The following is a 26253-nucleotide window of genomic DNA, read 5'->3' as shown; positions in this document are numbered from 1 at the left end:
TACAAAATATGGGAACTTAATAAGAGTTAGTATATATGACAATCAGAGGGAAAAAAAGACTGGGAGAGATTAACAGTGCCAAGTGGACAGCTAAGCTCACTATCAAAGTCACTAGTTGCCTCAGACCAACCTTACATTATACAGAATTCAGACTTATGCCTCGGCACATTAAAGATTATCGAATGTCATGGAACTCTAGGGTTAGTTTCAAAAAGAATAAAACCACCAATGCTAAATCAATGCCCAAATCAAAAAAATCTATTGTAATCTATGGTTAATTCATGAATTGTACATTAGCAGTTGGGTTTATTTTTCCCTATGTAATCATATTTTGATCAAAAGGGAATTTTTATTCCAGTAATTGATCTAGAATCAACTTTATTATTTTGAAAATATCTTTCTTATCAGTCAGAATGGTCAATTCACACGAGTATACAGACAGAGTCTCAGTGTTAAGAATGGGTCTTACCTTGAGTCACTGAACAAGGTTCTCTAAGAACAGACAGGCAAATTTTTCTAATCATGAACACAAATTTTGTTTATGAATTTCAACTCTATTATTAAATTTTAAGACTGTCATTTTTTAATTAAAATTATGCAAAACATTTTGCAGAAAATGAAGCATTCCCAGTGTTACTAGGACAATTTAAAACATATTTCTTCTAGTTCTATTTTTTGCTTTTAATTCTTTTTTTGTTATTTTATTTGAATTCTTAGCATATGTATTTCTAGTGAGCTTCCTCTTTTGTGGAACCAGATGGGAGTGTAGAGGAGTTAAAAATAAATGGATGTTTTTTCTTTTCGATGATCCGATTTATGCAATATTTAATATTCAATAAATGTTCAATATTTTATATGCAATACTTAATATTCAATAAAAATTGGCTAATTTGACATTCCATAATAAACAACCTTATATTAACAAGTTCTTTGGAAAGAGATTATTTCTTTTCATTCTATACGACAAATATTTTTGTCAAATATAACAATGCTAGTAAAAGGGGAAAGATCAACGACATTCAAAGTAGCATCTTCCCATGTTCAGTTCCAATGCAACGAACTGCTCTATCTGTACCATATCACAGCACTAATTGCTAGCTCCCCTGAACACCCTAACATGCTGGGGGAAAAGTTAAATAGTAACAATATAAATCCATACGGATGAGGCAGAGACTACCCATCTCCTTGAGTAATCAAAGCAGTTACAGACTACTTTCATACACTTATTAGATGAAACTTCCAGGGCCAAGTTCCACTAGACAGCGTAAATGCTTAAAAGTTAAAGTACGGGCAAGCTCTCTGAGGTCAAGGCATAAGGCACCATGGGAACTTTCTTATAAACTCTTCACATTTGGAAAGTATTTGTTTTGCTTCTTTTTTTAAAATGGGAGATAAAGCTCAGACATGAACACTTAATCTAAAACATTATTCAAACCCTTCTAGAGCCTTCCAAAGCAGAGAGTGTTAAACATTCATAATACTTATGCTTACCTAAAATAGTACATCCGTCACTTTATAAAGTCTCTCACTTGAAAGAAAACAAATCTGTTAATAACCAAAGCGGGGTACATGGATTTTCAAAACCAGAATATTTAAATACTGCCAATGTACTCTGTTTTGTGATAACATTAGATAATGTAGAAAGAAGTCCCTAGTTTTTTTTTTTCTTTGAAAATGATAATTACTTACTGAGGTTTAAAAATCAAGCTTGAAAGAAATCTGAATGTCTTTTTTTAATATTAATAGAAACCAATGATCTTTCAGAAGAGATGAAAAAATTGCTTGAAGATTAAGACTGGCCCTCTTCAGATGTAACCAACAAGCAAAGAGGAAATGAAAAGTACATGATTCGTGGGTAATTTCTTTTTTCAAAATATTCACATGCAAGGTGATCATATAGTTTATTGTCCAAACTGGGGCACTTTTTAAGAGTGAAAGGAGATGTTACAAATAATTAGACGAGGACAAAAGTCTAATAACGTTAACTGGGGTATTTTCAGCAAAACCACGACTTCTGGCACTCTGTATAAGGACATGGGACGTAAACGTTTTATCAATTTCTTCCTCTTTTCTCGCCCTTCTCTTCCTGATCAAATGAGCCCAAAAGGGCAGAGAGTGGTACATGTTCAAGGCAGTTCTTTGGGGAAAGCAAAGAAGCACGGATCTAGAAATAGGACCACTGGAACCAAACAATGGAATAGTTGAGACATTTTCATCAAAACCCAATGTTATTTTCTATCTTATCTGTTTTATTTTCTTATACCTAATTTCTTCAAGGCTTTCAACCTGTTCATCTGCAGGTTTCCTATTTGAAAAAGGAAAAATATATCTCCAAGTGAATCCTCCACAGACTGGCCAAGTTCTGTTAAGTTACCTCCTGTGAGCGCCTCTGAACCCTTGTTCCCTGTTATCGGAAAAGCACAAAAACCTAATCTGTGCAGTGGGGATACAGAAAGGAAAGGCCAAGAAGGGAAAACAGTAAGCATTCAACACAAAAGCAGCAGGAGTGGCACACTAATTAGGCCACTGGCAATCCAAGGTAAGGAATGGAGTACAGCTCAGTCCCCATAGGGGTCCCAACGTAGGGAGATTTCTGAGTGCACTCACATTGCATTGTTTACTTTGCGGGGGACCCGTTCATGGTTTTGATGGCTACTGTTATCGTTAATCACTAAGAAAGTCATCAGAAAGCTAAACTGAGGGTTTTGTATGGACGGAGTTGTTCCACTTGACTATATATATATAGACATATATATACTACATACATGTGTGTATATATGTCTCTCTATATATATACTATGTGTGTGTGTATATATTTACACATAACGTGAAAATTCTGTTCTTGGACTGAAAGTAAATCTTTTATGGCTCTGTTCTCATACCTTCCTTTTTTTCATTCAAAGCATGAGAATAACTTATCCACATACTAGAAACAGAATCAGAATGTTAAGCATTCTTTTCCTCTTGAAGAGTACACAGGAGTTTTGTCTTATTTGGATTTATTTTCTTTCTACTGTTTCCATGACTTGAAAGGCCCACACTCTAATTCCGTCAGAAGAGAGAGCACGGTTCTCAAGGCTACCATCGAAGGCCAATGAATAGGCACCATCCCCTAGGAAACTCATGACTTCGGTCTCTGGCTCCTCAGAGACCTGGAGCTCCAGGGACAGACGTCCACCCTCACCAGCTTCCTTCTTGATCCAAGGAGGACTGAGGTCTTGGGACCCTTCCCATGCCTGCTCTAAGGGCTGTGCTGCACCTTACCAGTGATGGTGGCCATGTGGATGCCTTGGAGCCCATGAGCCGATGCAGGAGACACGGTCACCCTCTTCCCTCCATGCTATGCGTTTTCAGTGTCATTGCCAAGAGGAGAAAATTGGTTCTTGTGGGGAGGGGGTGAAAAAAATCTTAGGTATTTCAATAGTGTGTAGCCCTTCAAGATCCACCCTACCTGACAAAACTCGTATTCCTTCATATGCAGTTTCTTTCTTTAGGGAGAATTTAAATTTAGCTTAATTTTTCTCCTTAGTGGGTCATTACTGAAAAAAGTTAATAATTCTCTAATCAGTCATCCTTTCCATTTTCCTGAGGATGAGAGACGGAGAGAGAAAAGGGGGGTGGGGAAAGAGAGGAGAAGAAGAGAATGGGAAAAAAATGTACCCCTTAAATGAGTGACAGCTGTGGATAAATGGGGAAATCGGAGAGGGAAGCAGATAATCAGTAGTGGCCCCTATCGACCCTGGACCCTGCCCAACAGGGCTGCTGGGTGGCGCTCTGTACCTGTAGCTGTACTGGCTCAGATGATCAGGAAGGTCCTTCTGCAGATTTCGCCTTATACTGTCCTTTTCAAATAAGGGCTGCTTACAGTCTGGTTTCCTGACCAGACCCCTGGGGTTGGCCTGTTGGCCAGCACTGTCCTGCACACCACGTCCACTTACTTTCCGGACTGAGGTTTGCCTCCTGGGCTCAGCCATTCCTAACTGGGTTTGCCTGAAGACCCGCTGACTTTGCTCTTGACCTTCCTCAGATATCCTAGTGAGGGCGCTGTAGGGTACTGAGTCTAGTTCCATTCAGCTCTCAGGTTGGCTGTGCTTCTTCCTGGTCATTTTTCATCCAAGAGGCTGATAAGCCCTCCTGCCGTAGAACACGTTTCCCTTACATAAACACTTTCAAACACCTCTTAGACCCGAGTCGCTGTACGCAGTATCTAAAGGGGAATAGCTACTGCAATTCCTTTGGGAAAAGGCTAAAGAAAAGAGGAAAATGTTTCCAATTCAGAGGCTGACTAAATTGTCCTGGGCTGGAAGAAGTACCGGATCAAGTCTAATTCCAAATAACTGCGCAGGAAACTGGCAGCCAGTTAAGCCCATGCATGTTCTCCTCCCCTTGCATGTTCCTATGTCAGGCATCCCAGAGCCTGCAATTCCATGTCACGGCAAACTAGAGATTTGTCCCAGCCGTTCCCCAGGCCCACTTAGCTGGGCCCACATTCACAAACAGCCTCTAATGTACACTTTGTACATTATCTCCAGGTGAGGGAAAATACACAGTCACAAGATACAGAGGACTGAAAAACAAAGTCCATCCCACAAACATAAACTCGGGTCCCATTACTAGATCACACCACACCCCAGAAAACTACCAGCGTCTCTTAGCCCTGTTACCATTTTGTGAAAAGTACAATTGTATTGCATGGTAATCTGTGAATGTATAAAAATGTTAATTTGTTAAACAGAGACATTTTAAATATATCACACTTTTAAACTCTATTTGGCATTTTTCAGTTATTAATATACTAGAAAGTTCAATTAATAGAAATGACACCAAGGAGCATGTTCTATAAGAGCTGAATTGCTATTGTCAGGGTCATACCCAAAGATGGTATGACAGATCAGCTGGCCTTGCGATAACTTCATATATCACAGTGGATACCCCTAGCATGGGCTGAACAATTACTACTTAATAGATTACTGAGCATTTAGTCCATGTCACTGAATAGATATTTTAATATACTGTGGAATATTTGATAGAAAAGGTCAAAGTTTTCTGCTATGCTAGGGATTTGGCAAGTAATCTCACAACATTTATATTTTATTACAGAACTATTATAAATTATAAAATACAGAAAAACCAAAAGAGAAAAAAATCAAGTATTTTCAAATATATGAAATCCCTGTTTAAGCTAAGAGAGCATTTTTTAAATTCTGGAGAGAAGGGAGTATGTTTCTACACGTCTAGTCTAATGTGTATAGCACACAAAGAACAATCTATATACATTCAACTGAATTACCAATTATTACTGAATAAGCGATAACTGAAAAGGCAAGGTAAACAGATACTTTCCTCCAAAGATATCTTACCTCACAAGCAAGTGAGAAAAAACACATAGATTCCAAGCATTCCTACACAAGAGTTTCATAGCACAAGCAGGATCCTGATGTACCCACAATATAGTGAGGGCTAGAGTACCATCCAACTGAAGCTTTGACAAAATGAACTTTTCCTAAGTTGTAAAAATACTATTCACACATTTTCACACACACATAGCATTAGCACTCCCCACACCAATAATTATTCTAGAAAAATAACAAGTTACATGACTTGCGAAGAGTACAGGAAAGGTAGTGGTTTACATAAGGCATCACACAGAGCTGTTTTTAAAAGGCTCCAAACCTCAGGCAAATGAACAATGCTTTCACTTAACTACCATGTAATCAAATGTAAAGAATTTGCATAATATTTCCCTATTCAAACAGAGAGGGAAATGTAGACATTTAAAGAAACAAACACAAATCCTTTATGGAAATTTAGTAGAGAATCTGCCTAGGTTAGCAGAGATTCCCGTAGCTTGATTAATAATTCGGAACCAACGGAACCAAATTTATTATTTATAACTACGTAAAAGTTTCCAAAACCAAGGTCCTTGGCTGCTGGGTATCGTTTGTAGGTAGATATCTTATCTGTACATACATAGTTTGCAAACATAATTTGAAGCAAGTTTAAATACTCTGTCTGATGTACAGGGGTATATAGTGGTGTATTACAGACAATAGGCCATTATCAACATCATCTTCTTAGAGATAAAGACATGGCTCTGCATTGCAGCACTATTTCCAATAGCCAGGACATGGACGCAACCTAAGTGTCCACTGACAGATGAGTGGAGAAAGAAGATGTGGCACATATATACAATGGAATATTACTCAGCCATACAAAGAAACAAAATTGAGCTATTTGTAGTGAGGTGGATGGACCTAGAGTCTGTCATACAGAGTGAAGTAAGTCAGAAAGAGAAAAACAAATACCGTATGCTAACGCATATACATGGAATCTAAAAAAAAAAAAATTGTTCTGATGAACTAGGGGCAGGACAGGAATAAAGATGCAGACGTAGAGAATGGACTTGAGGACGTGGGGAGGGGGAAGGGTAAGCCGGGACGAACTGAGAGACTGGCATTGACATATATATGCTACCAAGTGTAAAACAGATAGCTAGTGGGAAGCAGCCGCATAGCACAGGGAGATCAGCTCGATGCTTTCTGACCACCTAGAGGGGTGGGATAGGGAGGGTGAGAGGGAGATGCAAGAGGGAGGAGATATGGGGATGTATGTACACGTATAGCTGATTCACTTTGTTAAACAGCAGAAACTAACACACCATTGTAAAGCAATTATACTCCAATAGAGGTGTTAAAAAAAAAAAAAGACATGGCCCTGTGTCTAAAATTTAGAGATTAAATTAACTCCCTCATCTGGGAAATGAGATTACTGACCTTTTCCCATCCTTAGCAGAAATTCTTCAGAAAAAAATATGTATATGTTTGAATTTTTTTTCTATAACAATACTTAATTTTAGGTATGTGTTAGTAATGTTATCAGCAAATAAATCACATGAACCTTTCAAATTTTCTTGGATTTAGCTGTTATTTTTACATACTTGGTTACCTCCCTCTGGAACATCTCGTGGTACAATGATTTATTCCTCAGTTGCCTAAAAGCTCTTAAGAGTTCATCTGACACCCAAAACACTCCCTTAAATCCAGGGTTTATCTCATTCTGCTTCAAAATTCACACCACATTTTTAGTAGTAACTCAAATGTGTAACTTAAACACCTGACATTGGAAAGAACAGTAACCTTTCTCAACCAAATCCCACATCTCTCTTTCCTACAGATGAAACAAAAGTAAACAAATTATTCATAACTACAAAAAGACCTAATTGAAGTATTTCAGTTGCCACAAAATGTGCATTTCCTCATTTCATACAGCAGAAATAACATTTTATTCCATTTAGCTCCACATCCCGGCAAGAAAGTAAAATGACTTTAGGGGTCAAAAGATGCAAAACTAGAACTATCCACCGGGGCAAGAAGACGGCTTTATGGTCGTCTCCATTCAGCCAGTTATTTACAATATTTAGATGGTGTAGACTACCGCGGAGAATTTTAATTTCCAGTCAAAAAGCACAGAGAGGCAATTATACTTCTGTCATCTTTACTGTTTATAAGAAAAGACAATTGAAAACAACAGTAATCCAAAGACTTTATAGGCTAACACACTCTTTTCTCTTCTCTACTGCATATTCCATTTTCATCTAATCTGCATGAAGTATCAATACTGCGCTTCTACGGTTACAGATGACTCTTTTGGCTTTTTTCTTACAATTCATACTGAAATAAAGAACTAAATATATGAGATGAAAATCAGTTTGCACTAACCCTCAAAGCTCTAAATCAAAGTAGATAAACAGAGTCACGCCGTTGAATTAAATACTGAAATTGGTGGCCAAAAATTTTACTCTGAGATTTAGATGTATGCAGCCCCAATGGAAAAATATGAATTGACCTTCGTGTTCAGCAAACACTCTGTGAACTCTGAGATATGGGAATACCTCCGTTGTGGACACATTTATACACCAACAGACAGAAACATCACTGTCAGAGTAGACCTCACAAGGGGAGGTCAACGGATGCACGCTGACATTGATTCATCCCTACGCTGCTTCGTAAGCAGCTCCTTCCTCATGTGGGAGCCCCAAGCTCACTGTGCTACACGGGGCCACGCTCTCCAGTCTCCCCAGCACCTCCAGAGAACCAGACCAGGAGGCACCTCCTCCACCTTCAACGACAGCACCTGGCTTCTCTTTGGGATGGAGCCCAGGCCTTTCTGCAAGACTCCACGCCTGATGGATCTGAGCTGTGCTCTCTCCTCAACCTCCAAGTCACCAACCCCAGGCAGCGCCAGGGTGACCCGAACTCTTCATCGCCTGCTGCCTTAGTCTATGCCTACATAATAATAACAGTTAGGAAAGAGTCATGCCACCGTATGTCTTAACAGAAGGAATAATTCGACTTGACTCCATAAGACCTTGGAAAGGATGTCTCCCTGCACAGCCATCCTGGGTTCTCTCACCCAAACATCTTAAACGAAGAAAACCACGCTCTCTAGAATACAGGTACCACCTTTTCGGACGGCGCACAGGAAAGCGAGCAACGCTCTGCTTTTCGTACCTTTGCAGCCACGGACGAGTTGGGCTTCTCCAGCAGGTCCCACAGTTTCTTCCTCTTTTCAGGGCAGCACGTGTTATCAAACTCTTCGCCCTCCCGCTCGCGCATGGTCTCCGCCTCCCGCCGCAGCTCTTCGTTCATCTGCTCCTTCTTTTGATGATACCTGGCTTGGCAACAGGATTCTAAGTAGATCTCATCGATGCCCCAGTAATCAAGCTCTTGGCCGAAAGAGAGCGCGCACATTTCCTCCATCATGTGGAGTTTCCCTGTCCGGTAGAAATTTAGAATGGAAGTGAAGGCTCCAGGGTGCCGGTCGAAGAAATACTCGTTCTCGTTCAGGTTGTAGTCGTCGCACACCTCCAGGAGGCTCTCGTGCGTGTTACAGTCCCGGAGCTTCCCCAGGCGGGTCCTGGGCAGCCGGTCCAACGTTCTCCACAGGACCTCGTGGTTGAGGCCCCCCACGTTGATTTTCACTCTACGGGAGCACGTTTTGCTCCTAATGATGTCCACCGGTTCCGGGGGAAGAGAAAGTGTCGACCTTGATGTCTTCCTGTTTAAGCCAGGGGGCGCCTTCTCTGCCATTTTGGACTGAACAAAGGGTCCTCAAAAGAATGGGCCGCGGGAAGGTCAACTCAAGCAATATCCCTGCGCAGCAGGCATTTCCACGGATGCACCTGGAAGAAAGCAACCACAAACCCTTTGGTTACTTGCATTTTTCCTAAAGCATTTCCTATGCTATGGGCTCACTCTGTTGTTCTTGCATAACCTGGAGGTATAATATTAATTACCGTCTCTCGATGGAGATGTACATCTTTGCTTTCAGGTATAAGGAGGAAAAGACAACACAACGTACTATGCAGAAGCAGCTGTGTAATCAATTTTATACACCTATAGGTTGACAGCTCCCAAATTTGTCACCAGAGACCTCTTTCTCAAACTCTAGCCTAAACTATCCCTGTGCTGATGAGCTCTTCCCAGATAAAACACAGACACCTTCAATTAAATTGACCACACCTCCACACACAAGCTAAAACTCTGAGAAATCCTGATCTATCTGTCCACATGCAAATAAGCACCAGGTCTTAACCAACTGTACCTCCTAAACATTGCTGAAGTCCTCCACCCCCATTACCCAGTCCTGGGTACCACCGAACCATGATGCTGATTCAAACCCTCAGCATCTCTTGCCTACGTTTCTACAATAGCACCTGAAACTGGATCCTGAGCTCTGGTTTTATCTACACAAAAACCGTTCTCCACACAGCTACTAGAATGATCTAAGAAACACATTTGACCTTACCATGCCCTACTAGATCTGACCTATCTCTCCACCTTCACCTCTCATTCCTCCCTCATCACCATACTCCAGCAGCCCCAGACCATATACACTGTTTTGTTTCAAGCTCCTGGCCTTCGTTCACGCTGTGTCCTGGAAGGGCCTCCACCTTTCCCATCTCCCTTTGACTAACTGTGGCTTGCTCTCCAAGACTCAGCTCAGATATCACTTCCTCTAAAAAGCCCTCCATAATACATCTCCTCTATGATCATGTACTTCTGTGAACGTCTCTTCTATTTCATCATGCCACTGCAGTAACACCTTTGCCAAGGATGCTGGGAGCCCTTGAAGACAAAGACAATCTTCTCTGTTATATCTTTATCACTGAGCACAGTGCTTATATATTGTGAGGGTCCGATAAATGTTAAATAGTCAGTTCTTTAATTGTTTTCCACGAGACAGCTGACAAGAGATCTCGTGGGGATAATGTATGTGGCCAGAAAAATGCATAAATGGAGTCATTTGGATCACCTGACTAAAATGCATCTATGTTTACATGTTATGTGTATATATGTTTGTGTGTACATAAGATATGTCAGAATGTGTGTGTGTGTTTACATTCTTTGACCCACAGCTCTTTTCTCCTGTGTACTAATTCTTTAAAACATGACTGCTCTAATGTTCCCTCTTACTGATCTATTCTTCTGATCTGCAGCAGTAAGCATCTTCTTATTTGATCTTCCCCTATAATGTTTTTGCAGAAAACCATGGTGCTTCAAGCAATTCATCCCAAATACCGCTTTCAATGTAAAACACCATGTTTCACACAGTCAATGGCTTATACCAAAGGGAAAAGCTTTTAGATTTAAGAGGTCCTTATAATTAGAATTCTCTTTTAAGATACACACCAATTTTGGCATGTCTTTGGTTTCTCCGCTCCTGTAAGTTAAATTTATTTCTCCACCTGGAAGCCAAGTATTCTCTCAAATGAAAATAAGTCAAATTTATGAAAAAAATGTAGCTGGACTATGTAAGAAGTATTTCAAATACGGCTAAGAAATATACTTGAAATGGGAGTTCTTTCAACTACATAGTTACAGAGATATTTAAAGCGTATACATACACTCTCTCATTGCAGATGATAAAAATGACTATTTTTACAATAAAGGAGAAATACAATAATTGGGGCAAGTATCAAATTCTCTAAGCCCCAATTTCTTAATCTACAAAATGAGGATAATAGTATCTACTTTATAGGCAGTGTTATGACAATTAAATGAGATAGTTTATGTGAAGGGCTCAGTACAGGGAGGTATATCTGAATAGAATAAGAAAACTCACATTCCTCCTTTAAGTGTAGCTTCCAATCAACTGCACAACAGCTATGATTAAAAGCTATACTGATGTCTATTCAATAAATGCTAGCATTTAAATTCTTTTCCCTTATACATACGTTCAGTCCCCTCTAATGGATTTTAAGCCTATAAGGCCAGGAATCATTGGTCCCAGTTTTTCTCTACCGAGCACTGTACTTACATATAGTGGGTAATAGCATGTAACCTTGATGCCACTGATGCCCACATCGAAATTCTGTATTCAGATGGCAATGGACAACACACACACACACACACACACACACACGTATACACACACCCCACATACAGCATGCAAGAGAGGGCACAGTAATACTATTAGGATCGGGCAAATCAACTGAAAATATTAGAGATGGGCAATTCGAGTGGTGAATCTGAGTGTCTGTTCTCCAGCAAATTACTTGGTTTCAGGTGCAATGATATCTCAGCCATCCATATAGATTATGTGAACAGCCCATATGAATAATAAGCAGGAAGTTAATCCATTTTTAATTTGGCTACACATAAACATACAATGAATTCACTCTTTGTAGAATATCATGACTTACTAATGTGAAGAAGCGAGATGGTCTTTGAGCTGATTATGGTATCATATAAGAGGCTTTCCAGAAAGACTGAGAGCAAACTCCAATGCAGTACAAACATCTCATGTTTACGGTCAAGGGCTTACTGTGACTTCCTTTCTTGTAAAAGGCATTACTGAAAGCATAAATGCTCTGTCATAGTTACCAGTAGGTCACCATTTATTTCAAATAATTTCACACTCATGACCTGCAGTGAATTCCCCTTTTTGTAGAATGTGTGTCAAGTGAAGAGAGGTCATAAGACTTAAATTTCAAAGTATCTTCTTCACTAATCAAGAACTTTCTATTATAAGAAATTCAGTGTTGATTACAAACCTCACAATAAAAGACAGCCTGAAATTCAACGCCCTCTCTTCAAAGCAGGGGTAGAGAAATTTAGCATGAGTGAACGTAACCTGTTGATTTTATTTTCTTAAAGACTTAAAGATGATCTGCTCTGATTATTGTTACTGTGATTAAAAATTTTTTATTCTCCCTGGGCAGAATATTCTGCTTGTGACCTGGTGAAGAGTAGAGACTCAAAGGTGTAAGTTCTCAAGCAGTTGAAGAGCTGTAACTAGTGTTCAGAGTTAATCAGCCTTTCAGAATAGTCATAGTACACAAGTGGTCACAATTGTAAGCCTGTAATTCAGGTCAAGCCCTGCTCAGCAGTGCCTTAGAAACGTGCTGAGCCTTTCTGTCTACCTGCCCACCCGTCCGCCCACCCTTCTTCCTGCTCTCTCTTCCTCTGTATTTTTTCTCTCTCATTTTCCCATCTCTATTTCTCCACCCCCAACTTATCTCTCTTCGGTTCCTCTCCCTCTCTTCCTATCCCATTCCCTAGATCTTTCTATCCTCATGGCCTCTTAACCAACCACAAAACCACTCTATCTTTTCAAACTTGTACATACTTTGTGAAGTTTTCTACATCCTTAATAAGAAAACCTCCTGAGCTGAAAACACCATGTTTCTCTCCAGAAGAAGCAAAAAACATCTAAACCAAGTTGCTTTTCATGGGAGGTTGTATGAGATTGCAAAAGGGGTTCTGCTGGGCTTCCCTGGTGGCGCAATGGTTGAGAGTCCGCCTGCCAATGCAGGAGATGCGGGTTCGTGCCCCGGTCCGGGAAGATCCCACATGCCGCGGAGCGGCTGGGCCCGTGAGCCATGGCCGCTGAGCCTGCGCTCCGCAACGGGAGAGGCCACAACAGCGAGAGGCCCACGTACCGAAAAAAAAAAAAAAAAAAAGGGGGTTCTGCTCTCAGGCTCACGACCCCTGGGTCTAGTTGGGCTGCCCTCCTGCATCCCCCTCATTTTTCTGGTTGGACTTTCAGTTTCTTCATGCATCAAACCATGGCATTTCCATGCCTACAATTCTTTCATTTCCTATGACACTTGGTTAATTTTTTCCCTCTCGCTATGATTCCGTGGCCATTGCCACCCTTCCTCTCCAATCACCATCCTAACTTTAGATAGAAATAAACATAACATAGTGCCTCAGATCCATGAAGACATTTTTTCATGTCTAGTTTCTTAAGAAAAGGTGGTTTTCATATTTCATTTCAAGAGCCCTTTAATATTTATGAGGGCTTGAAACAGACTGCATTCAGAACATCATAAAAGTTTCATTCATTTTATTTAGTGTTTTTAACTTTCCATTTTTAATCTGTTCTTTTCTGCCATGTTAATTTTATTTCTAGCAATGAATCTGTCCGTTCACTGTGTCTTGCCACTCTTGAGAGCTTGCAAAATTTTTGTTTTTAATTTTACTAATTAAAGTGGATATGATGCTGTTTTCTCACGTTTAGTTTTATAAGTGAAATGCTGTCTACCATAATAATTTTATCCCATGAGAATCAATCATGTAATTCAATTTAGTGTATAAGTTTAATATAAAATGTAATAATTCCATGTTTAAACTGTGGAGATGTTATACAACTGTGTAGAATTTATATACACAAAGAGATATAAGCTGAACACACATTTTTATGTCAAGGTCAGAATCTCAGTGAATTTTTTCTTTGGGCTGTTTGCTGGTTTATTTCCCCTTGTTCAATCAATTCGAAGTCAAGCTTGCAACAGTCAGTCGACCAGTTGCAAATGTACTAAACATCCCTTCATCAGTCTGTTAGAGAAAAAAAGCGACTCTTGAAACAACAACATTCTCATTTTGCACAGCTGCACCAGGCTCCACCAGCAGCATGGAATTATGCTGCCACCCGTTCAGGGCTCAACCTGACAAAACACAACTTTCTGATCATGGCATCATTATTACTGCTTGAGACTCCAGGTCTGAGGCAGGGGAGTTGTGGGGGGGAGGGATTTTTTTTTTTTTTACTGTAGTCTCAAAAATACTACCATTATGTCATATACTTGATACTTCCTTAGTGTAGCAAGGCAGGATAAGTCCCATGTGTGATTCTGTGAAGATGAAAAGCAAATCTTTCTAAAGACCTAAGTGATGTTTACCATTTCCTTTCTGTGTTGCTGGTACGAGCTGAGCACACACTTGCAAACAAGCAGCTCCTAGACCTTTAAGTGTAAATCACTCTATGTATAGCTCTAAGGCATTTTCTTATATTTTTATGTATGGTATTAAGTAGTAAATGCATGTTTTTGGAACAGCTACGTCTGTTTCAGAGAGTCGCAAAGATTATTTGCAGTAGCTATCTGCAGAGAAAGGCGCCAGAACGGTTAGCTGAAATGTAATCAGTGCTTAAAAAAAATCACTACTCACTCAATTTTAAAAAGCACCTCCAGAATTTACTAAAGAAAAAGAATAAATTTATAACTAGTGAAAAACAAATCAGATTTAATTTTAAAGTAAGGTCCTGGAAATCTTCAGCTATCCTAAGAAATGCAACAAACCTACTGAAGTACTTTAGAACTTGGCCAGAAATACTAATGAATTTATACTGTTGATTGTTTTTTAATATGTCAAGTTCTAGTAATAACCGAAACACTATCCTTGTCCTCAGAAAAGTGGAAGTAGCATTTCTTTTCTTCAATGAAAGGCTGCTAGTATCAATAGGTTCCTCAATTTTAGCATAACTATTTGCTCCTTAGTTTAAAAAAAATCCAGGACTTTTATCCTTGGTATACCCGATGCTTTTTTTAGATATACTCAAACAAAATCCTAAAAGCTTTGCTTTCAGTGGTCAAAGGAAGCACTGTGTTGCAGTATGAAGGAGAAAAGACAAGTAATAAGTAGCATATGTAATATGAGCATCTTTCCATATCATCAATGTCTCCAACTAACCAAATTTATAAACTATTTTATTTAGACACATAATATGAATTTTCTTCACCAGAACTATTTAAAGAATTAGCTCCTATATATACATTTGCTATAATTAGAGAGTAAAACACTAGGTTTGCCTTTAGAAAAATGGCCTTTTATAAGACATAGCTCATGAAAAATCCTTCTCTATGCTGAAAAATATAATACTAATGTTATATTGCATCTTAGACCTTTTATAAACTACAAGGTATAGCTGTGGCTTGAAATTTTCAGTCTGTTTCAAAACCCACCAAAAAAGGCTCAGACTTCATATGAGCATTCAGCCATTCAGCTGGTGGAAGATTTTCTATTATGACAGTAAAAGTGCCCTTTATGTTGGGGCCCAAGACATGTTCTTTTAAATGTCTCCTTTTGCAGAAGTCTTCCCAGAGTCACAGCGGAGTGCAGGGGATAAATAAAGATGAAAGGCGATGAGAAAAATAAAAAAGGCAACAAACAGAGAAACTATTGGCGCCACTGAAAGGAATGGGAAATGAGGCTGGGCCACCCTGTAATATCCTGATAAAAGAAATCACAAACTTCAGTCGCTACCTGGGGTTCTCTGTGAATGATACAACCTTCTATTTGGGTGACTGACTTCAATTTCATATTCCATCTCGGTGTGTGGCATAAGTTAGATTTAGCCTCTATGAAACCAAGTAAAAAAAAATGTTCATGAAGCTTGGATAGGATTTGAACTTTTTTTTTAAGGTTTCTTCCAATAAAATTAAATTTTAGATCATGCAATGGTTGGTCTGGAATGTTTAGCAGTAAGATTCTTGCCAAGGGATGTTTCTCAATGGGCCTCTGTTTCATAGTAAAAATACACTTTTCAACTACATTCCGGTCCCTTACTTCTCCACAACCAAACACACTGTAGGCAACGGAGCTTTTATTAAAAGCTCCAATACTGAGTCAGATTTGAGGTTAGTTTCTATGACTTAAACGTATACCGTGCTTTAGATACTCCCATGTTTGGAGACAGGAATCACAGTATGTGGCAGAAGAGAGCTTGGATATGATCTGGTCCAGTTTCCCTATTTACAGCTTTCAAAACTGAGATCCAACAAGGCCACGTGACTTGGCTGACCTCTCTCTGGTAGTTGCTGAACTTGGACCAGAACCCAGATCTGCAGATGCCTACGTAAGTCTCTTTCCATTACACTCCAGCTCATTATTCTTTGCTTTTCACCTTCTAGTGGAAGTTTTAAAAAGCTTTTGTTTCTTTGTCTACACCCATGTCAAAACACTGGACTCAAACGACACTAAGTTGAGGCATGTTATCTCCTATACATAGCTTGTTTCTTTAGAGGGTAATGACTGCAGTCAGGCAACTAGACTGTTCTCTTCTGAAGACAGATGCGCTTCACAGAATCGTTCTTCCCTTGGCTTTGCCTCCCTAGGGCCGGTGTTTAGGATGACTACCTCCTTCGGCTCTGGACCCCTGCAGTCGGTTCTGCACGCTGCAGCCCAAACAGTGGTGGATCCGGGCCATCTCTAGTAGAACACGCTTCTACGCTTCTAGTCTCAGGATAGACACAGAACAATACAAAGACTGCAAGGTCTGTCCTCTACTTATCTCTGCGGTTCAGTACCTTCCTCCCTCTCCCTGTGTCTCTAACTTTTGCTTTCATTTCCTTACACGTGCCATTCGCCTTCTGCGACAGGGAATTTGCACATCTTCTATTTTCTCCCCCCGTCCCCTTCAGATATTAACTCAAGGATCACATCTTAGTCAATACCACCTGACTTCCTTGAATATACAGTCATCCTCCTATTTTAAGAACTTATATATAATCAGATACCTTTACCTGGACCACTGGTCACAACAGGAGTTTTAAGTTTGCTGGGATGAGTATTTTGATTATTTGATTAATATCTATCCTCTCCACTAAACCAAGTTCCTTGTGGGCAGGATCAAGTCAGATTTGATTTATCATTGTATCCCAGGTGCCTGGCATACAGCAGACACATAATAAATATCATGTGAATGAAAAAGTCAATAATCATTTTATTTAACATTTATTTAACATCATTTTCCTCTCCTTCCAGCGACCTCATAGTACCTGCCACTCCCCAAACCCAACATGACTTTCATGTATGAAAAGCTCTTTTCCAAATTCTCCATCTGATAAACTCTTACTCGTTATTCAAGGTCAAGAACAAATATCTTGTTCAGGGAGAATTCATCTCTTCTGCCATGCTGGGTTAAAAGTTTGCTCTATTTTAATGCTTTTCTCATTGTATCGCAACTATTCACTTAGAATTCTTTCTTATTCATTCATTTAGCAAATATTTATGAGCCTTTACTCTGCTTGAGGTGACACCATGGAACTTATATTCTAGTGGAGGTAGGTAAACATGCTACAGACAAACATACACAAGCAGCTAACTACAAAGCTGATAAAAGCTGCGAGAGAGAAGAAGGTGGTACCATGTGAGCTTTAAGTGAAAATACCTTCTTGGCTGTGAGCTCTTAGAAGTGATGAACATCTCTCATCCACGTCTGTATCTCTGGGATGCAAGTGCTTACCAAATGTTTGTGGACTACCCGAAAGAATAGTCTTTTTGAGTGACTTTGATAGTCTTTGAATGAGTGACTAATGAATTTCAAAGCACTACTATCCTTTTTCTTGGCCACATGTTCTGGCTAACATCATCCAACGTCAGTTAATTATGGTGATTTCCAATTTGTTTAGACGTTCTGCCGGCCCTTATTTGCTTATTTTAATAAGGCCTGGGCTCAAAATAAGAGCTAGATTTTCTGGAGCTACGTAAGGAACAAGTGATAAACAAGTTAAGACTCTCTAATAATCGCTGCTGCCCCAGAGTGGAATTTGCTTCCTCCAGGCACTCCTGGGCCTGGTAATATTCAGGCAGACACCAGGTGACCGCCTGCTCTACTGAGAAATGGACAAGACTGTCTCCAAGGCACCTTCTATCTCTGAAATTTCCTGGTTCTATGAGATTTCTGTGTGACCTCAGCTCATCTACATATTCCACCGGATAGATAAAGAACAAGAAAAAAGTTCACTCTGGTCAATTTCTTAAGTTTAAAAGTTGACAGAAGTGAATTTTCAATTCCTCAGCGTATACTCACTCCTAGGTAAAGTATTCGAGCCAGAAAAGCCATTATGATAGAACTGCTACTAATAAAAGGACAAAGAAAAGAAAAGAAAGTATCAAAGTTAGAGTCTAAACTTTTTTCAAAAGATGAGCTTATACCCTTCAATGATGAGCTTTTCTCTTTCTAAGTGATATAAAATATTGTCATGTGAAGACTGTAAGAAGGGGGCAAAGGTTAATCAAAGGAATGAGCCTACAGTAATGGAGATACAAGCAGGGCAGTATTTGGATTGGGAAAATAACTTAAGGTGAAAGGCAGAAACTTTCCCGATGTATTCAAACCACAATGTATAGGTGACCTTATCTTTAGACTCAGAGCAGACGACTGCGCAAACTCACCTTATGACCCTCAGTGTAGCCACATCCATCGGTACCCTTCCCTCTTTTCCTGACTGTGCATATTCAAAATGATGTGTTCTAGATTCCAGCATGAAAAAAAAACCCAATTTCTAACAAATCAATGGTATCCTTCATTAATGGATCTGATTTAAAAAACGAGAACGTGTTACAAGTAATTTGCTTGATTTTTTTTCCCCCTGTACATTAAGTAGAAAAGGGAAGAGGTTCACTGAACTATAAACATCCATCTCCATATCCCTTATGAATAATGTTTTCCATCTGCCCTTGTCATCAGTGAGGATCACTAAACAGCATTTATTAAGCGTCCATCTGTGTGTGGCACTTTATAAATATTCCTCCCCATGCCCCTGCCCACTTTCCCAATCTACCATGTGTCTCTGTTGTAGGAAATGCTAGGGAGCTACAAGGATAATAAATAATTAATGGTAAGAATGTTAAGGCAGATGGACGAGATGACCTACTAGCATCTATGAATCTTACGATGTTAAATTTACTGCTAATAATATAATTTAGCACAAATTGATAAGAAAATATCAAAGCATTTGATGACAAAAAAATCAGCGCATCATATTCCGCCAACGCTTTCTAAAATAAAAATGTGAAAATTAGGAACTACAGATGGACTGACTGAAGCCCTGAGTTCATGTGACTTGTACCAGATGATACAGTCTTGAAATAAATAATGTGAAAAACAGTGTGGAAAAATCATAAAAATTATGGTTGCAACAGTATAATAGGGAAAGTGACCTGAGCCAAGGGTGAATATATTCAGAAATAAGGGCAAGCCATTGTTTTCACTGAAAGCAGCAGTGTGGTTAACGATGGTGAAATTATGGATTTTCCCCCCTTTTTCAGTTCTTCTTTAATGTTATTCTATTCTTTTTTTCTTAAAGAAAAAAAACGAATTATATTGGTTTTAGTGATGGTGATATTCAGAACATTCTTTTGTACCTCTGCAAGCCTCATGTAGTCAGGATTATAATAAAAGAGAAAGTCAGTGTAAAACAGCAATAGCTATGGGTTTCAGATTTGCCATTTGGATTTTGTTTCAGCTTAAGATCAAAATGTCCATAAGTAGAAATTGTATTTCCTAGAAGGTAGGGATATTCTTGGACTTGTAGCTGAAGGACAGCCAAAGTTATGATCTCATTTGCTTTGTGACTTTGGTTAATAATTATCATTTTTATCACTTTCCACATATTGAGTGATTATTATATGCAGCCACCGTACTTATTCCGCTTAATTCTCATAATGAGAATTCTCATTAATTGTCAATCACCTTGGGGTGGGTATTATCATCTTTGATTTACAGATAAAGAAACTGAGGTTCAGAAAGGTAAGTGCCTTGCTCAAGATGACATAACCAGTACGTGCTCATTCCAGGATACCAGTCCAGCAATACCTTAACTCAAAGCCCATGTTCTTAACCTTCTAAGACCCTGGGGATTTTCCTTGAATGGCATGATTCTGGATGCCTTAGAACGATAAATAAATAGAAATATGAGACCAATATTGAGCAATCTTTTTAGCATGACAGAGAAGGAAAGAATGAAATAACTTTTCAAATAATTCCTGTAACACTATGTCTATCCCTTGGCCTAGACAGGTGGCATGTATAAAATATATTAAATGGAATAATTTTCTTTTGGATAGAGATGGCAACTGTTTCTGCAGTTTTAAATTTTCAAAACTAAACATAAATTTTAGTGTGTGGCTTTCAAAAGTAATGCTATTAGTCGTAGTATTTGAGATCTACAGTCAAGATAGATGCTTTAAAAATATTTTTTAAATGTTAAACATATAAAATTCAGTCTTTGGAAGGGCAACACTGGTAGGTTTTAATGATCTTCCCAGGGCCCATCCGCATCAGGATGAGAAGCCAAGTCTCTTGTTCCTGAATCCATATTCTTTCCACTAGACCTTGCTACCTCAGGGCTTCAGAAATAAATATAAAATTAGAATGATGGAAGAGAAAAAATGTGAAGCAGGAGCCATCTAGCTATTTCACACCCAGTTAAACCTATAAATACTGATGAGTTGAACCTAATTATTAATGATTCCTGACTACAACATAAATCTATAATTTCTACTATGCCAATAATGGTCGGAATGGAAAGAGATCGTAAGCTGTAAATAACACATACTGACTTAGATCCATGATTCCTTTCTCATTACCTTCCTTCCTTCCAAAACAATGTGTTACTTGGCTATTAGTATATATTGAGTGCAGGGGGTACAAAACTGGGTAAAGGCACCCTCGCTCTCAAGGAACCCATACGATTACTGCAACGAATATTACAGAAAATTTTGGATTTGTGCTTTTAGCATGTGTTGTGTAGGCTCAGGTAGTACTGTGTACTTAAATATTTATTTGACACCTAATTAAAACTTCCTACCTGATTTAAACATACTGATGTAAAGGGAGAGAGCGGTAATGATGAAGATGTCTGAATTCATGGGGCTTTGTGGAATACAATCTTCATTTATGGTATGGGAGCTATAGCCTTAGCCACCATTTGGAATATTGAAGGCTCTTTGAGGTCTTAAATAAATTCATGAATTTGATGAATTATTTAATTAATTCATTATTTACTTCATTCATTCATTCAACAATATTTACTGAGCATCTATTACATCTGTTCCAAATGCCATAAAATGCCCCAAACCCTTACTCTAATGTTCTACTTTAGCTTCATATATATGTATGATTACAAACTATGTTTATTATGCTGGAAACCAAGTATTTTGCTGGGCCTGAATGAAACCAAAAGTCAAGTTAAAGAAGTAGCCTTTTAGGAGCGTCTAAGCTTTCTATGTGCACTCTTTCTATAAAGCCTAATGAAAATGCTCTCCTTAGAATGAGAAAAGACTAGGATTCCAAATTTAAAATGACATTTATCTCAAAAGTAAATTAATATTTAATGACAGTCTGATTAATAATTGTGATTTTATGAACTGGAGACATTTAGCACGAAAGCCCCTAGACACATTTGTTCTATGCAGACTAGGGAAAAGGGCTAAAGATGGACCATCTCTTTTCAAATGTTACTTTACTGTTATGTTTCAGAATTTTTCCTTCTACACACCACTTTCTCATCCTGGTATTAGCTTACTGGAAAGCTTTTCTTTTGTGGAAAGCAGAATAAGAATTCAAGAGCTCCAGTCCCATGAGGACTTTCAAAGGATTAAGAGCAACTATAATGTTATCTAGGTGATAGCTGTGAAAAGCAAATATACAGTACAATGCTTCACCTTACTTTTTTTACATATTAAATACTGAAATTATTATATCTGATAAATCTCCAAAAATGTATTAATTGGCCTGTCAAGAGCTATCATCATTTCAGATTTTTTTTTTTCCCACGAACTGAACTGTTCTTTGGCTGGTTTTTGTTAATGATCTGAACTGATAAAACGGCTTTTGTAAATAGGCACAAAAGTAAAGAAATCAATATGTGAAATAAAAGGAACTTGCTAAAAGACACAGTGTCGTGTCAGTCATTTTAGAAAGAAAATAAGAACAGAGGAAGGAGAAGCAGAGAAAAGAGGAGGGAACAAAAACAGAAAAACAAATCCGAGATGGGAAAAGTGGGTGTGAGAAAGCATTTAAGGTCATATTACACTGATACTTACAAAGATAAAGTTCTACCTTTGTGTAACATTTTACATTTTGTACGGTTCACACAGAGAAAGAAATGCCTTCGTTAAAGAACAATTCCTATGGCTGGAAACGAGACACAGGACGTTTCAAATCTCTTTGCTTGGAGGTACAGGGAGATCCTCATCCAAGTGAAAATAGGCACTGGACTCCAGACATGTTAATATATGGTTAACTGGAGGCCAACATTGGTTGTAAATGGATATTTCTAGAATTTAAACCATACTGCTTTTGAAACTTAGAGTTCCCTAACTTAGAGTTTCCAGGCCTGCACTGTCTCATATGGTAGCCACCAGCCAGAGATGGCTATTTAAATTTAAATTTAGAATATAATTTCTCAGTCTTACAAGTCAATTTCAAGGGTTCAATAGCTTATGTGGCCAGTGCCTGCCATATTGGAGCGCGCAGATATAGAACATTTCCATCCCTGCATCAAGTTCTACTGGAAATCACTGGTCTAGCCAGCCTTCTCATGAAGTTATGAGGCTGAGTATGTACTGAAATAGGGATGAGAGACAAATTCTACTGGAAGCACCATGTTCTGCCTGTGTGGCTCTCATTCCACCGTCTCCATTCTTAGCAGTGGTAGCCCCTGGACCTCCACTTACAAACTCTTCTCCATCCCAGATTCTAGGACCATCTGGCTCTCGTCAAGAAGAACGTGAAGCCTGTGTAAGTGCAAAATAGTGCAGGGCCGTGGCTTGGCGGTCCCGTTACCAGGCAGACTTGCTCTGTTCCTCCTCTGCTCAACCCTGGCCAGCAGTTCTTGGTTAATTGTGCTCTTGGTGCTGTTTTGTGACCTAGAACCTGACGCAGGTCCTGGCTCCATCCATCATTTGTTGATCCATCATTGGATCAACAAAGAAACAATGATTATCAGCCATGTGCCTGGAGTTGCAGAGATGTGATGGATAAAGCAGTGAAGGAGAAGGACAGTCCCTGCCTTTACTGAGTTGACATCATTCTCACACAGGAAAATGACACCTGGCAAGTAATTACCCACAATTTAAAATGAGAATTGGGGTAAGTGCTTCAAAGGAGAAAACAATGCTAGGAAAGAGAAGAATGAAGAGACCTGTCCCATTCTGGGAGCCCGAGAAGACTTCTTAGAGCAAGTGACTTCTGACCTGAGATGAGAGACACAGGTAAGAGTTAAGAAAGTGGGAGAGAGCATCCCTAACAACTACGTGTGCAGGCCTCACGGCAGGTAATCCCAGGCACCTAAGGCGAACTAAAAGCAAGCCAGAAATTGTAGCAGCAAACGAGGGGCGAGTGGGCCTGAGATGACGCTGGCGGGCAGGGGCCAGGCTGACCAGAGCCTGTTATGAACAACAGCTTCACACTAGTGATGCTTTGGAAAATGAAGGAGGAATATGGTAACCCCCAAATTAAAGATTTAGGCCTTTATCCTAAGAAAAGTGGGAAATCGTTTAAGGGTTTTAGGTAGATCAGTGATGTGATCAGATTTGCCTTTTATCAAAAAAGCAAAGGGTGGGAGTTCCCTGGTGGCGCAGTAGCTAAGAATCCGCCTGCCAGTGCAGGGGACACGGGTTCAAGCCCTGGTCCAGGAAGATCCTACATGCCGCGGAGCAACTAAGCCTATGCACCACAACGACTGAGCCTGCGCTCTAGAGCCCATGAGCCACAACGACTGAGCCCACGTGACACAACTACTGAAGCCCGCATGCCTAGAGCCCGTGCTCCGCAATAAGAGAAGCCACCGCAATGAGAAGCCCACGCACTGAAAGGAAGAGTAGCCCCCTCTCGCCCCACGCAGCAATGAAGACCCAACGCAGCCAAAAAAAATAATAACTTTTTTTAAATCACTACAAAAAAAAAAAAAAAAGCAAAGGGCAAATGGATTAAGAGGACAGAAGAGAAGCTAAGAGTCTGCGTAGTAAGCTTTAGTGGAAGTTGAGACAGAGGTGTTGGTAGTTTGATGACGGTAGAGGAAAGGGCCCGGTCCACTGTGCCTGAATCCCTGAGTTGATAATGTGACCATCACGTGGCTTTCCTAACACACACCTAGGCCTAAACTGGTCTGAACCCCGCTAGTTACTTAACATAGACCTCTTCCTCAACTCTAAGTCCCCCCAAACTATAGCATTTGGTCCTATGGGGCTGGATCATCTTAACCTTGCCTGCCCCACCTGCCCCTGCCTGTCTAAATCTCCAAATACACCCTGTTCTCAGACTAGCATCCCCCTATTTGGCCAGGACTTGCCCCCGTGCTCCTTCAATCTAACCTCCTGCCTACCTGGACTGCCATCTGCCATCTGTCTCCACTCACTCTAGATGCCACATGTGCCTACCTAGTTGATCTCCTTTTAGGACCAGCCTATCCTGACATTACTAAGTGCTCACTGCTAGAAGATAAAAGGAGAGAGTGGGAAAAGAACCAAATAGCTCAAGTCCTGGAGTCTGCAAGAAATAAACTAGGTGATCAGAAGCAGAGCATAAAAGTATCTCGGGTAACAATGGCGACATAATGGCCCAACTCCCCTAGTTCAGCAAAACCACAGCCTACATGCTGTTCCTCACTCCAGAAGCGCCACCCTCACCCTTTTGTTTTCAGGAGGCTCGCCTCTGCCGATCACCTTTCTTTTCCAAATAGCTCATAAGGAAACACTGATCGTTTGAGCCAGGGCAGACTCACTGTACTTGGCCACTAGAGAGGAAACTGGGGGTTCCTATGGTTGCCTTCAGATAGACTGTAAGCCCAGCAGGGGTAAAGACCAATTTTGTTTAACCTGGTGACCCAAAAGAGTGCTTTACATATGAAAAGTGCTTAATAAATATTTGCTGGGGCTTCCCTGGTGGCGCAGTGGTTGAGAGTCCGCCTGCTGATGTAGGGGACGCGGGTTCGTGCCCCGGTCTGGGAGGATCCCACATGCCGCGGAGCAGCCGGGCCCGTGAGCCATGGCCGCTGAGCCTGTGCGTCCGGAGCCTGTGCTCCACAACGGGAGAGGCCACAACAGTGAGAGGCCCGCATACGGAAAAAAAAAAAAAAAAAAAAATTTGCTAAGTGCATATCTTTTAAAAAACTGGCTACAACTTCGAGCCAACTGGACTGTGAGAAAGCAACAAGCCCTCTTAGTGAAAGAACTGCTGCTTTGTCTCAGAAAAGATCATCATGGACTTTTCGGCTCTTCCAGGCAAATCCCCTTGTGGACTTACACACCAAGTCCACTGGCACCTTGGGAAAGGATACAGGGAAAATTTTAGATGAAGAGATGTGAGGAAGAGTCTAGAGCAAGAGGAAGGCCTAGCAAATGGCTGGTATCTGGGCCCCAGAGAGAACCGGGCCGGTGAGCAAACCCCCGTGGTAAGAAGTGGTAAATACATTTCTAAAAGCAGTGACATCTAACATTCAATTAGAATTAGTTTCTTGTCTACGGTATAATTACCATCCTTTATCCCAAAGCACTCAGCCAGAGTCTGTAATCTACAAGAGCCTTATACCAGGGATGATTTAGAGAACGAAGGAAAATGTGTGGCAGTCCCAGAAGCCTGGGTCAAAAGCCAAAGACAGGACAGGAGTGAGATGGGGGAGATGCCATCAATAGCGTGGATGAACTAGTGAGTGAATGCAGTTCAAACCCTTTCCCCCTAGTTTATTCTGGAGGAAGATGACGGTAGCAGGGAACAGGTAATTGTCTACCTAAACTTAGGTTTCAATTTTGTAAGAAAGAGTTGTCACTGAGATGTTCTGGGGATGCTGGGATGACATTTCCCAGCGCCCCCTGCACCCAGGTGAGCCATCTGACTAGTTGTCATCAGTAGACTATAAGCAGAAGTGTTGTCACATATGAGCCGGGAGGTTTAAGAAGTCGATGTCTTTTCAATGCTCACTGTTGCTCTCTCTCCATTTGACTGTTATGCGGGTGAGAAATAAACATTTATTATGTTTAGCCACTAATAGTTTAGTTCATTACAGCAGCTAGCATCAACCTAACTTATTCTGAAATTGACACCTTGAAGTGAGTGCTGCCTTAACAAAAATCTGATTATGTGCTGTTGGCCATTGCCGAGGAAAAAACGACCAGAGACCTGGAACCCTGTTATGCCCTGGCAAAACTGGGATAACTTAGAGGGCAGGTCTACAGCTCTAGA

The 26253-nt window shown here is 40.1% G+C and overlaps 1 protein-coding gene across 3 annotated transcripts in view; it reads right to left on the bottom strand.

Moving 5' to 3' along the window:
• The window catches only part of KCNB2 (potassium voltage-gated channel subfamily B member 2), a 398959-nt gene that overhangs the window by 362176 nt on the left and 10530 nt on the right, over positions 1-26253 (bottom strand). For all 3 annotated transcript variants that reach the window (XM_060287332.1, XM_030859576.2, XM_060287333.1), the window contains exon 2: positions 8511-9181. In XM_060287332.1, coding sequence (XP_060143315.1) covers positions 8511-9089 — 579 coding nt within the window. In that variant the 5' untranslated portion in view covers positions 9090-9181. The remainder of the gene's footprint in view (positions 1-8510; positions 9182-26253) is intronic.

Source organism: Globicephala melas, chromosome 17, assembly GCF_963455315.2.
Source record: "Globicephala melas chromosome 17, mGloMel1.2, whole genome shotgun sequence".
NCBI lineage: Eukaryota > Metazoa > Chordata > Mammalia > Artiodactyla > Delphinidae > Globicephala > Globicephala melas.
The sequence above is the reverse complement of the archived record's forward strand: the minus strand, read 5'-3'. Positions and strand labels throughout refer to the sequence as shown.